General features: G+C 40.2%; 2 protein-coding genes across 2 annotated transcripts; both read right to left on the bottom strand.

The window, feature by feature from the left end:
* Positions 1–1,404: 1,404 nt before the first annotated feature.
* Positions 1,405–4,648, bottom strand: LOC128354357 (2-oxoglutarate receptor 1-like). Its single transcript, XM_053314594.1, has 3 exons — positions 4,554–4,648; positions 3,137–3,211; positions 1,405–2,927 (listed from the first exon to the last, which is right to left on the bottom strand). Exons 2-3 carry the CDS (start codon positions 3,173–3,175, stop codon positions 1,923–1,925), a joined length of 1,044 nt encoding a protein of 347 aa, XP_053170569.1. The 5' UTR covers positions 3,176–3,211; positions 4,554–4,648; the 3' UTR covers positions 1,405–1,922.
* Positions 4,649–6,903: 2,255 nt separating this feature from the next.
* Positions 6,904–13,075, bottom strand: LOC128354192 (kelch-like protein 41b). The gene is made up of 6 exons (XM_053314458.1): positions 11,887–13,075; positions 10,817–10,974; positions 10,314–10,421; positions 7,819–8,004; positions 7,150–7,296; positions 6,904–7,061 (listed from the first exon to the last, which is right to left on the bottom strand). Exons 1-6 carry the CDS (start codon positions 12,997–12,999, stop codon positions 6,950–6,952), a joined length of 1,824 nt encoding a protein of 607 aa, XP_053170433.1. The 5' UTR covers positions 13,000–13,075; the 3' UTR covers positions 6,904–6,949.
* Between the last annotated feature and the right edge of the window lie 559 nt (positions 13,076–13,634).

Genomic DNA, 13,634 nt, shown 5'->3' with positions numbered 1-13,634 from the left:
CTCAATAATTGTTTTGAAATGTGATCTCAGCTGTAAAGCTGTGATGGGCATCGTAGCAGAATGACATATGGTGTCCAGTTTACAGGCACTGATAGACAAATAATGTAACAGCTTCCTTTATCTACAGAGAATGTCTCTCTGTTGACAGGAGGACTTAGTTCCGGGTGGTTTTTTTTAGATGAAGATAAACAGATGTTTGGTGGGAGGTTTTTTTAATTTGCTCTCACTGATGTCTTCTAGTGAAACACTTTTGTGCGATGAGTGTTATGTAGTATTAATGAGCTCTTTGAATAACTCCAGGAACTCTTTAGCTCTTTTGTCATCAGCAATACAGAGAGCAGTATCCAGGCTTTCAAAATGAAGACTGTGATGCCTACCTGCCTTGTTAGCTCAAGAGGAAGGTGAATGCATCAGCAAAGAAAAACCCAGCTAAGTGCTTAGATACAACCCCAGTGTCATTCACAGATCAGTAGCTGCAGGATACCACACTGTTTGGGAGAGAAATTCAGCAAACCGTGATGATAGATGAAGTCTGTTTCCTTTTCTTTCATATTTTAATTTTCATCAATTTCCAAAGTATTGTGAGCAAAGCAGTTCCAAAAAAATATATGAATGTGTCAAATGATAAATACAAAATAATATCTCTTTAAACACTTTTTTTTTAAACTGGAAAATGACTTCAATCATAGTCTCAAACTTTTAAATGTATCACTCATCACTGCATTACAAACTCAGTAAGAAGCACAGACTTTTTATAGGTAATAATACAAAATGAGACAAACAAAAAAGCTAATGCTAGGCTAGAATGAGCTAACTGGCAATTCTCTTAAAGTGTCCATAAGTCAACTTCTCTTTCAGTTTCTTGCAACAACAACAAAAAAGCACTTCACATACATTCATATACAGTCATATATTCAGAGGCATAATGTACAGCATTTTTTGGAAGCCACTGACCCTATTATCTGTATCAATCAAAAAGGGAAACGTCTGTAGCTATATTAGCGGCTCTATGAGGGTGTTGGCAAAACAGTACTTTGAGCTAAATGCAAATGTCATTATGCTAACATGCTCACAATGACAATGCCAAGCAGAAATGTAAGGGGGTCACCAAATTTCATATAAAATGTTCATATAGAGATGCACAGAATTAATGACAATGCATGTACTACATCTTAAGATATTTCAGTTTGGGGGTTGAGCATAGCTCAGCGGGTAGCGCACCCGCCCCATGTGTTGAGGCTATAGTCCTCGTTGCAGGTGACCCCGGTTCGAATCCCGAGCCGAGCGGTCTTATCCTGCGTGTCATTCCCCTCTCTCTGCCTCCTGTTTCCTGTCTCTCTACACTGTCCTGAACATTAAAGGCATAAAAAGCCCAAAAAATATACTTTAAAAAAAAAAAAGATATTTCAGTTTGGATTAAAGTGGCACACTGACCCACAGACACATATATATAGCCATTTATTAACTATCTATTATCATAACTAGGTTTTAGGACGGATACACAGAGATCATAATCGGCAAACAAAGCAATTTACGGTGTTGGTAAAATGTACTCTGAAAAAAGTGATTTTAGATAGTATATATTCATGTGATGTCAGACAGAAGAAGAAAAAGGTGTAACCTAACATATAAGCTTAGTCATTTACATTTCAGGGGTTGGTACATAGTTTGGAGGTACACAATGAAGAATTAACAGCTTTTTTTTCTTTAAAGATTTATTTCTGGGCTGTTTGCCTTTATTTAATTAGTAACTGGCAGAGATGCCGATAGGAATTGGAGAGAGAGAGAGAGGGGAATGACCTGCAGCATAAGTCGTTGGCCGGATTCGAAGCAGGGCCCGCTGCAATCATATGGCATGGGCTCTAACATCATATCTGAGTGAGTGAGCTTAGAATATGTCCACATCAGATGTTGGATTGTTCTCATTTAGCAGGCATGTCATTGTTTTGATTTCTGATGATGGCCACTTGGAGCAGTGACCTGGCCTTGGGCAGCCAACGTTCAATGTTAAAAGTACTGAAAAAGGCCCTCCTGAAATTATCACCTGAAAGAGTGTAAAGAGCCAGGTTGAAAAACGTGTTGAAGCCAGCCAAAGGCCTGGAGATGATGTACACTGCATGGATTATGCGGTCAACTTCGCATGTCACATTATTGCTTCGGGTTTCTATCCGCAATGCACGCAAGATGTGATATGGCAGGAAACACACGATGAACACAACCAGGATCAGCACAGACACTCGGCGTGCTCTTAATCGACAGGGACTGGTTGTGTTGGGCCCTTTTTTCAATTGTCTCACTATACCCATGTAACACATGAACACCACCCCTAGGGGAAGGAGAAACCCAAACACAGTGAGCAGCCAGCTGTATACCTGGATTTTTTCAACACATTTGCTGCTGGCAAAGTCCGGGCAGTTGCCGTCTTCCGAACTTATCATGTTCAACATGGGACCAATTTCAGCAGCAGCAATGGCCCAGACAGCTAAGCATGCAACTATACCCCAAATCTTCTGCTGCACCTGTGCTGCCTTCAAAGGCTGGATCACCACCACATAGCGGAAAATTGCCAGGCATGTCAGGAAGAGGATGCTCCCATACAGGTTAAAATGAAACCCGAAGCGAACAAAGCGGCACATGAAGTCACCTAGTGTCCAGGAATCCCCGTTGCTATAGTAGTAGACCAGGAAAGGCATGCTGAGGACATAGAGAAGGTCGGCCAGCGCCAGGTTGACCATGATGATGCTGTTGCTCTTCCAGGGACGCAGTTTCGTCAGGTAAATGCTGATGGAAGTTAAGTTGCCCACCAGGCCCACTGTGAAGATGATGCCGTAGGAGACAGGCAGGTAATAGTGTTTTACTAGTTGGTCCACATCGGTGGAGCAACAAGTGCAGTTGGGATTTTCTCCGACGCAGGCCATGGCTGAGTCCTGTCGAGTATGAAAAATTATTTTAAGAACCAAATTTTAAAATTTTTTTGAGGGATTGCAGGATTTCACATTTTACACTTATTTTTTGATGCAACATATTTTAATATGATTTAATGGCAAAACACGGTACATTTCAGTAAAATATTTTTTCTAATAGAATTATACACCTTAAGTTGATAAGGCAAAAGTGTTGCCAAAAAGCAACTTACATTGGCAGTCTCGCAGATCTCACTCTTTGACAGCTCCATGTGGCGATGCGCAGGAACTGCAAGTGTGTTCTTTTTCTTTCAGATGACATTAATAAATACTGTTAGTGACTTTTTACTCACAAAACTTTTACTGCTCTTACAGTAATATAATAAGTGCAGTTTGTCAATGTGAGTTCTACACCTGATTCATTGTGTGTGCAGCCCTTACTGAGAACAGTGGAGCGAAGCCAATAAAAGAAAGCTTTTGAAAAAATAAATCACTTCACACATAAGCGAATAAAGAGTAAGTCTGTTGCGTTTAGCTCTGCTGATTTGAATGCATGCAAAGTTGCTATCAACCCCCAGTTCATAATCATCACTCAATGGCTTTGAGCATTGGCTTATCATTGTGTTATCTCATTGGGCGACAGCAACTTAAGACTTAATATAAATTAAAATCTTCAGAGATCTTTGAGATTGTCACTTTAGGTATTTATTTGGAAATGTGTTCCTGCTGCCTTGACAAATTTAAGTCCAATATTTATTCCCTTTTTAGCTCTGTTTTGGTCTCCACCAAGTGCTGTTGGCACATACAGTATATAAACTGTCTATGGTAAATATCTGGCTGTTAAATGGCCCATGACCAGTGTTCACCAATTAATTGCTAACCTTATCTGTCTGCTGTTTGGTGGGCAGGTATAAACTTTTTTCTGCAGAGTTGGGTGATAGTTCACTGTGGGTTTGACTTTAAAAGTGCGACCTTTCACATTATACATTTTTGATGCATTGTAAATGTAGAAATATTGGTTGGTGCATCTTTTAATGTTTTCAAATGCTGAATGTTTTGTCAAATCCTGGATGGATTGTCAAATCCTGTTAAATGTTCCTATTCTTAATTTAAGTGAATACACAGTCCATTATATGCTGTTAGGTGAGGGAAAAATAGGCTACAAGGAAATCATGATTCCCTTTTCCCTCAGCTGTCATATTATTGTCAGTGGCAATTACTGCTCGAGAACGGGAGGAGAGAGCAGGGTAAGAAGCCCAGAGGCGAGCAGACGAGGAAAGAAACAAACAATCAAGCAAACTCAGTTGGAAAGAAGCAAACAAAATCTTCTCCCCTCATCAGCAGTCTGGTTCCTGAAAGCCTCTCAGGATATGACAGCGCCTATGGCATCCAAGCTTGATGGCAGCTTCCTATAATGCTGTCAGTGCAATCTGCTCTCATTATGGATGTGAAGAGATGTGCGAGGTGTCTTTTACACATCACATGTACACTCAGATTTCAAGGCAGGAACTTGTACTCATTAGAGTGATCATATTTTAAATATGGAAAGATACAAACTATCCAATAGTCATTTTCTTCTAGCTGAGAGTTGAAATGCAAAGAGAAGATTACTCCTAGAGATATAGCTTGAAAACCTTTTTATCTACTCACTTTGAGTTACTGTGTCCTCATCAGTGTTCACTCCAAGCCTTCAGCGTCTCATCTCTCTTCTCACATTTATTCCTCTCTCACCCCTCCTACTACTCCCTCCTTGTCTTTCCAGTCTTCCACACCAAGGGGGAAACTCCAGTATATTTATCTCTGAAAGCCCAGTGTTGTGTGCTTCCCCTTCAGCCATATGCACTTACTTCCTGATGTCATACTTGAGCTGATAAAGCTGGAGAGACACTATTTACACAGATCAGGTTTCAAGTGAATTTGTGGAGAATGAAAGGCAAAGCAAATCCTTCAAAGCGTTCATTGCTTGTTGATGAGTTTAACTTTCCAGTGCACCTTTTCTTGAGAAAAAAAGAACTCTTTGACATGTGATTACCCATTAATTTGTGATCACAACTGTGTGAAACTGCAGAGCTAAGTTTAGTACACTAACCATGGTTTCTGATTAAAGGAGGACCAATAAGGAAGTTAAGAAGAATGTGGGAATTAAACAGAACAAAGTCACAGTGTCATTCATTAATGTGTCACCAAACACTAAATCTGAAAGCATACCTGTACTACACAAGGACAGTAAGTGTTTCAAATTAAATCAATCCAAAATGAGAGGTAAAGATACATTTTGAACAGCTGCTACAGATTCACACCAATGCATATATATTCAGATTTAAGTGTTGTAATAATTTTAAAGAAGACATATTTTGCAAATTTACTGGTCTAAATGTTTAATTTGTTATTCTACTGGAATATCTTTGCATCATTTACAATTCAAAAAACTCCTTATTTCTCTTAAACTGGCCCTTAATGCAGCCCCCTCGTCTCTTTATGGACCCCTCCCAAGGAGTCCACTCTGTATTCATTGGCCAGCTCTTAGATTCCGCTCCTCAGCAGATTTCCACCGGCTCAGAAAGCTAGAAGTAGAATGAACTTCTTTATCTTCTTTAACTTAACTTGAAATGTCAACTTCTCATAATACATCCATACATATTGAAAAAGGTTAACAACCTTAGCATCAAAGGTTAATGGATAGTCATAAATGAGTATTGTCGCAATACCTGCAATTGATCCTTTTTGACTATTTGTATGGACTTGGTCACAGCCAATCAACATAAGAGTTCTTTGATTTAATGTGGTGGTGGTCTGTGGTGGTGAAGTCGTGGTGGATTTGAGGTAGCGTGCTTAGCAGTTTAGCAGCCAAGATGTCACCTAAACGCTCTGAAGTGTGTCTACTCTACACGCCTGTTACACTGGATAAAAGACAGTGTACTAAATGTGTAATGGGTATAGAATGGAGTACTCAGCTGGTATCACTATCACTTTAAGGTACTTGGATTGGTACTGGTATCATCATTTTTTTAATGATACCCAGCCCTAGAACTAATAGAAACCCCCAAAACGTCCAACCACCAATGGAACCAAATGTCCAAAAGCAGTCCAGCCCATTCAGGAGGATTTAAATGTGTTACTTGGACAAGAATGCTTTATGTATTGTGTTTAAACTAACTTTCCAACAAGGAGAGCTGTAATACATGTAAAATGTTTCTGCACTAAGCCTCAATGTTAGATAGAAGTGTATTTTGACATTATAGGTTGTCGCTCTTTCTTAACTCTAATTATTCATTTTATGTGTTAATGAGCGTAATCACCAACGTTTACACATCCATACTGACGACATCATTGATTTAAATGTGCTGTTATTTCCACTAACTCATCCTGTAAGTGTATTCAGTGTGAGTTTGGGATTTTTTCAGCATAAAGAGCAAACTGCGTGGATGTAACTCAACTTTTCCAGTTATGTCTGACAGGTATTTACATTTCTTGACCTTGTGGTTGACACACACGTGAATGTGTGACACGTATTTGAGGATCATGACGGTTTATGTTTAAATTTTAAGCCCACACCTGTCTTTAACCCGGCTCCTCTTCCTTGTTTACCGGCAAGTACAAAGAAGGTACAAATATATATCTTTTCTCCCTCGGCTGCCCTCGACATGCAGATACGCTCTCTGTGATGTCACTTTTTTTTTGTAGATCACACGAATCAGTAAAAGAAAAAGAAGTTTACAAATGTTTATTTTACAAAAGACGAGCTAGAAATGATGTAAACAGAACTTTATAGATCAATCTAAATCGTGGCTTCTTTTTTTTTTCTTTCTAATACTGCAGGGACGGTGCTGTCTTTGAAGAGGCAGCAGAACCGAGCGTTTATAGTACAGATAAAAATCATCTGAGTTCAGAGAAAAATTAATGTCAAAGATCAACTCGACACACAGAAATCCGAGTACAGAGTGTGAGACGCCTCAGAGGCAGCTCGCTGGGGGGAGGAGTGTAGGGGGGAGGAGGGGTCGTCATGAGGTGTTGTTATGTGGGGTTAAGAAAGAAAAAGGTTCTGTCTACAGTTTAGGCATCCTGGCAGCGTTGAGGCGCATGGACACACAGGAGGAACCGGCAGCGTAACGCATTTCCCTCAGCATGCCACTCCACTGCTTCTTATCAGCTTCATACCTAACAAGAGTGAGGGGAGAGTTAAATGTTAGGGAAACAAAAGATAACCAAAGATAACCCTGAACATCTCAGTGCCAAGATGACTTACTGCCAGACGTCGGTGACCTCTGTGGGAGCCACCTCCTTGTTCTCCATCTGAATCATGGCGAAGCCGCCCACAGCGTACAGGGTGCCACCGTTGCTCACCAAGTTGACAGAGCTCCTCTCCTGAGGGAAGTCTGTGAAGGGCTCCCACCTGAGGAGATGATGAGGGAACGTTTAGGATGGAGCACTCATTTTAGATGTCTTTTGTATGGAAGCCTAAAGTGTTCAATATTACATAAATGTATAATTAGAATGTAAATCACATGAGTAAAATTCATCAAATATATAAATGACACAATTCATAAAAACAATAAAAACGTGTATTTGTTGTTGTTGTCGTTCTTGTTGTTTGAGCTATTTGTTGTTCTTGTAAGGGCTAATAATTAAACATTCATTTATGTTTTGTTGTTGTTTGTTGAACTAGTTTGATTATAATATTAGTATCACTTTGGTTCATTTGAAAAAAAACTTACAAAATTAAGAGTATTGATTATTTCTTATTTCCCTTCATTTAGAATTTTACACAAATGTATTTTTCTTTTCTTGATGTTTAAATTTATGTTTATATTTAACACTTTTGGGCTTCCATATGTGTTGAGATTAATGATGTCTAAGCTGAGTGTAGTTGAAAATGAGATGTTTCACACGAATCACCAACTCAAAGTGATCATACTTGTTTGTTGCCAGGTCGAAGGTTTCACATGCAGCACTGAGGCCTTCCTCGTTAACTCCGCCGGCCACCACGATCTTGCCGTTGTGGACGATGGCTCCGAACATGGCTCTGGGTGTCTTCATGGCTGCCAGCTCCCTCCATTCAGCTTGCTTGTGGTTGTACACGAACACCTTGTTGAGGGCTTTGCTGTGGAGAAGTTTAAAAAATGCATTGTTTGTATCAAAAGATTGTTTGTAGTGTCCATATTAATGAATGTATGGTTCATCTGTTCAAGAGTAATTGTTACACAAGGAATGAAATACATAAATAGAAGATAAAAGAAAAATCATGCATACTGATTGCTTTGCATAAGTAAAGTGTGTGACGCCAAGTGCTGCTCATGTGGGAATGTTGGGTCTCTTTAAAATGAAACCTGAAGAGTAAGGTTTAGACCTGCTCTGTGTGTAAAGTGCCTTGAGATGACTTTTGTTGTGATTTGGCACTATACAAATAAAGATTGATTGAGAGAAAGATCCACCAAAAATGATTCTTTCCGGAGACACTGATGGCAGATAAGGATGATATAATTTAAAATTGCATAGCCTGAATATCAAATAATGCAACATGTACACTTTATTTGAGATGTTTTGGTCTAACAGCTGATTTTGCACGTTTTTAGTGAATTCTGTGAAAAAGTGGTTGAAACTAAATGTACCAACACTGGAGCACTGGAAGCATGATTGCAAGGAGACTATTACAGTTCATTTACACATTATATATAATGAATCCTGTTACACATTTCATTTCACTTAATATCAAACGTTAATTATAGATCCACTTCATCATAAACTTTTTTTGCACCAGTAGGTGTAGCTTACACTATGTAGCTTACACTATCTTTATATTAAGGCCTAATTTAGCCAGAAGAAAGAAACTCTAAATAATGGTTAGTGAGATCACTAAAATCTGATTTATAAAGAAGTAATGAAGTCAGTTTAAATTATAATACTCTTTATATTACAGGTTATTCTAGGTCACGTGCAGCCCAAATCAGAAGCTCATTCACAGCAGTAGTGCTCTGCTTGTGCCAAGTGAGCTCTAACCCATAAGACACTCTTAATTTCAAAAGATACTAGCCAACCCAAATCTTGCCCGATTACATCTGCAATGTATTATTGAACCGTTCATGAAAAATTGAACGCAAAGCGCTGTCTCTCTATCACAATCCCAGCCCTGAAGCGCAGAGGACGGGGCCAGGCTGTATGCTCGCACTGGGTCAGCTGGAGGATGTAGCAGGGGGCAGGATTCAAAAGAGTCTGGCTTGATTTTCCCAGATATTAAGCATGAATGCACTGAGTCTTTTTTTCCTTCTTTTTTTTTACCTCACCACATGGGGTACCAAAAAATAAAAATTCTCTTAGAGTTTTATAGCTGATGTATTTTGAATATTAATCTCACTTTCCTCACATTTATATTTTTTTAGATTTAACATTCAGATTAGCATTTAGCATTAGCATTTAACATCTATATTCATATTTTTGAAACACATTTTTAACAATTATATATAACATGTAGTTTTACATGAATTCCTGTCTCCAATGAAAGACAACTGAGCTAAATGTGAGGACCCTAACCCTAATCCTAACCCTAACCCTCTACCAGCTATAAAACTTTACACCCCATACAACCACGTTAACTAACTGAAGCACTTATCATCATTGCAGAAATCCAAGATTACATCAATAGTTTTAAAGAAGTGCAGAATAGTGCATATACATCAAGTACAATTTTAGTTTTTGTCTGTAAAATTGCTGCATTGAATACAACTTAACACACACACTCTCTAATTAACACAGTTGATACAGACTCTAGGCGATGAGGGTGCACAGGTGAGGTGACAAACAGCTGTATGCTGAATTATTGGAGTAAATATGTGTTTAATGTATTTTAAATATTGAGTGTGTGTGATCTCATCAGTCATGCATGTGTCTACAGACAGATCCAGTTCTTGGCATCCACCTCTATGTCCTTCCACTTTTTTTGCTTCATTTGTTGGATTGACTGCATTAACAGCTGCTGCAGCCTCTCATGCTTTCCTCTGTTTTTAATACTGCAGCTTTTCTCCACGGGAACAACATGTACATCAATATTCACAAAGGTTTTTGCATTGACCATATATGGTTAATTATGGGAGTGTATGGGTGGGATATGAGATTCAGACAAGTATGCACATGTTGAAGTTGATTGTGATTTATGAAGGGGGAAATATGTGCATTGGTGCGTGCACAAAGATAGAAATCTGATTATGTTTTGGCGCATTTTCGGCACACTTTTGGTTTGGTTTCTGGTTTATAAATGAGACTCTTGGACTGTAGTAGTGAAATTGTTGCTTGTGACGTGTAGCACTGCTGTCTGGCAGAATGATAGACCACAAACAGCTGCAGCTCACAGCGTAAGGTCACTCACAGTGTCTCTCTCTCTTTCACACACACATGCACACACACCCATTTACTCACTTGTCATCTGTCTTTCCTCCAATGCAGTAGACCAGTCCTTTGTGGGAGACTACAGCGTGTCCATGGATCTTTAGAGGAAGCTTTTTGGTCTCACTCCACTTCATCTTCCTGAATAATGAACATAGAAGAGATACTGTAGTTCTAAACTTGACCCCCTTGGTGTTATTTTCAAATGTACTTCCTTGAATTTGTTGCTGTTGTCCTGCTCAGGACTTTTATAAATACTTAAATTGTGAAGGAAATCCAAATCTAGCTGAATGTCTGATAACTACATCTCAGTAAATGCAGAGAAACAGCTTCAAGAAACAACCAGAGCATATTTAGAAAGTGAGATCACATTAAAACATTACTAATTATACTTTAACATCACATATTCTTTTTCAAAAGGAAGCAATTTTTTAATTTCCTGAGGTTAATTATCACCTGAAAAGTTTATAAGAGGTGTGAGACAGCAAAGAAAGAGAGGGGTAGGGGTGAGCTATGACATAAATAAAATCACTAACTCAGTATCATAGCTCATGACAGTATCCAGGGACTCATTGGTCTGGAGGTCCTTTCCAGCCACAGCGAACAGCACGTTCTCACACTCTCCGATGTTGAAGAGACATCTCGGGGAAGGCATGGGCGGCAGGGCGAGCCATTCAGAAGAGAGTGGATCCAACTGTGTACATAAAAAGATAAATGGTTAGGGGAGTATTGAACATTAAAACACTAAGCAGAGCAGAGAACGCACCCTCTTAGCACCCATTAGCTCTTTGTCTTTACCTCCACATGAAGAAGAGAGTGAATGGTTGTATTGATTATGCTGTAAAATATAGTTATTCAAAGCCTTCATCACTTTCATTCACTGTCTGTGTTACTTCAAGCTTTGATGGGCAACATGGGAAACATTATCTATTGATTGATTGGAGATTTTACTGGCAAGATTTTAGAAAAATTGTCATTTAAATGTTTATGAAAAATGTAATGTGTGTCCCATTTTTCTCTAGTTTCTATGTGGTACGATTGCCATTAAAGGACCAGTGTGTGGGATTTAGTGACATCTAGTGGTGAGGTTGTAGATTGCAACCAACTAAATACCCCCTTTCCAAGCATGTAGGAGAACCCACGATGGCAGCTAAACCCAAATGGCCCATTTTTTAGTCTGTGTTTGGATTGTCCATTCTCACGCCCCCTATGTAAATATAAATGGCTCATTTTAAAGTAACAAAAACACAATAATTCTTATTTTTGGTGATTATACACTGATAATAACATACTAAAGAATATTTCATTCAATTTCTGCCAAGTCAGTTCCACTATATGCCATTAAATTCTACACACTGCACCTTTAATGTATTGAAATGACAAATGAAGGCATTACTTTCCCAAATAATTGCAAACATTTAAACTGCAAATGCTGTTTTTGATGAAGAAATAGTTTGACATATTTTAACTCACTGTCTTGCTGAGTGGTATCAATCCTCTCGTCTAACTCTCAGCAAGAAATATTTCCCAAAATGTCCAACATTTCTTTAAGCAGCATTTTATGCAGCATTTCGTAGTTAAAGAGATGGTGTGTGAAATGACTTACTAAATAGAAGTAACATTGCAGTGGCATGCTCTTGTTTTCCTCATCCATAAACAGTCCCCCAATGATGTAGAGCTTGTTCTTCTGTGACACCAGGCTGACGTGGTTACGTGGCACCTGATCCGACATGGCCGCCAGGAAGCACTCATTTTCATTGACATCATATGCCACTGCCGCCGTGTCATTGATCATGAGGATAAAGTCACGTGCATACATGCCGTGTCTACGGTTGTCATTCAGGAAGCCGGGGAAAGGACTCTCCTCCTCCTCACCTCCTTCCTCCCCTGCCCCCTCTGTTCCTTCTTTCTTCTTGGGTATCTCTGGAAGTTTCCCCTTGAAGGCGTCCCTGATGGTCTGGATTGTCTTTTGGAGCTCCGGGTCGGCCTTGATGATGTCATCGGTCTCTACTTTCTCTTTGAAGTACTTCTCCGGCAGCAGGCGGAAGCGGATGCAGTTAAAAGCATCTTTCAAGACCTTGATGCGACTCTCCTTCTCATGGCGGACCCAGGCCATGACTGCCTCAAACACCAGCTCCTCCTTCTCCACATTCAGCGAGTCTCCTCCGATGACGGCGAACAGTTCATGGGCCGCGAGCTTGAGGAACTCCTCGTCCTTGTAGAGGAACTCAAATCGGTCGGCAACGTAGTTGCGTGCAGCCACAGCGAGCCTGGGACAGCTGATCATGAGACCCAACCTGAAAATGGCCAGGCAGTTGCCCAGGGTAAGCTTCTTCTGAAGGTAGTTGACGCAGACAGTGAAGACAGAAGGGATCTGGAATCTGTTCGCCACTGCAATTATATCCTGTACATTGTCATCGGTGAGATCAATTTCGGCCGAGTAGAGGTACTGGATGATCATATCCAGGATGGAGGGGTTGACGTCCTCCAGGACCACCTCCTTTGTGTTCTCCACCTCCTTCCCATCCTCTGTGAAGAAGATGTCCCTGAAGTACGGGCTGCAGGCGGCCATGATCAGCCGATGGCAGGGGAAGCTGCGGTCGCCCACCTTCAGGGTGCAGTCCACAAATTTGTTCTCATTCAAGAGCTCCTTCAGTCCATCCTGGAGCAGGGTGCTCTGAAACAGGCGCAGCTCCTCCTTAATAGCATTGGGGTCCATGGCGAGTCAGGAGGGGAAACGGCGGGTGAACAAGGGGATCCAAGAAGAGAGGAAGGAGACGGTGGCCACAGGTCCTTTTGGCAGTCGGTCCTGGCTGGAAAAGGCAGAGTAGAGAAAAGGTTCCCGGTGTGAAGACCCTGCAATTTAATCCTGCCCCACTCTAAATATAGCTCCCTCTACCCCCTGCCTGCTTCAGCCCCAGTGGAATCTGACTGGGCCAAATCACAGACCAGCACAGCACAGGCCCTGGTTCAAGCAGCTGCTGTCACAGACTGAAAGAAGCAACTGGCTGCTCAGGCTGAGGATATGCCATCATGATTCAGCTCCCAAAGTGTCATATGGCCGTCTAACAGTGGAGACAATGCTGTCAAAGCCCCCAAATAGCTCTCCTCAAGCTGAACGTATTACTGGGAGGGTATTTACAGCAGTTCCTGTCAACTATATATGTATTCTTTTAGCTTTAGACAGATCATCTTTTTATTTATATCTGATTTCCATTTCCATTTCATTTATTATTCTAGTCTATTATAGCCAAATTAAATGTACTAATTTGGCCTTATGCTTACATATACACCAATTTCTTTACATTAATAAAAAGGCCATCAAATTGTCTGAGCCCAAAATGACATCTTTAA

This window comes from Scomber japonicus, chromosome 24 (genome assembly GCF_027409825.1).
Source record: "Scomber japonicus isolate fScoJap1 chromosome 24, fScoJap1.pri, whole genome shotgun sequence".
NCBI classification, from domain to species: Eukaryota; Metazoa; Chordata; class Actinopteri; order Scombriformes; family Scombridae; genus Scomber; species Scomber japonicus.
This window is presented reverse-complemented; position numbering and strand designations above follow the sequence as displayed.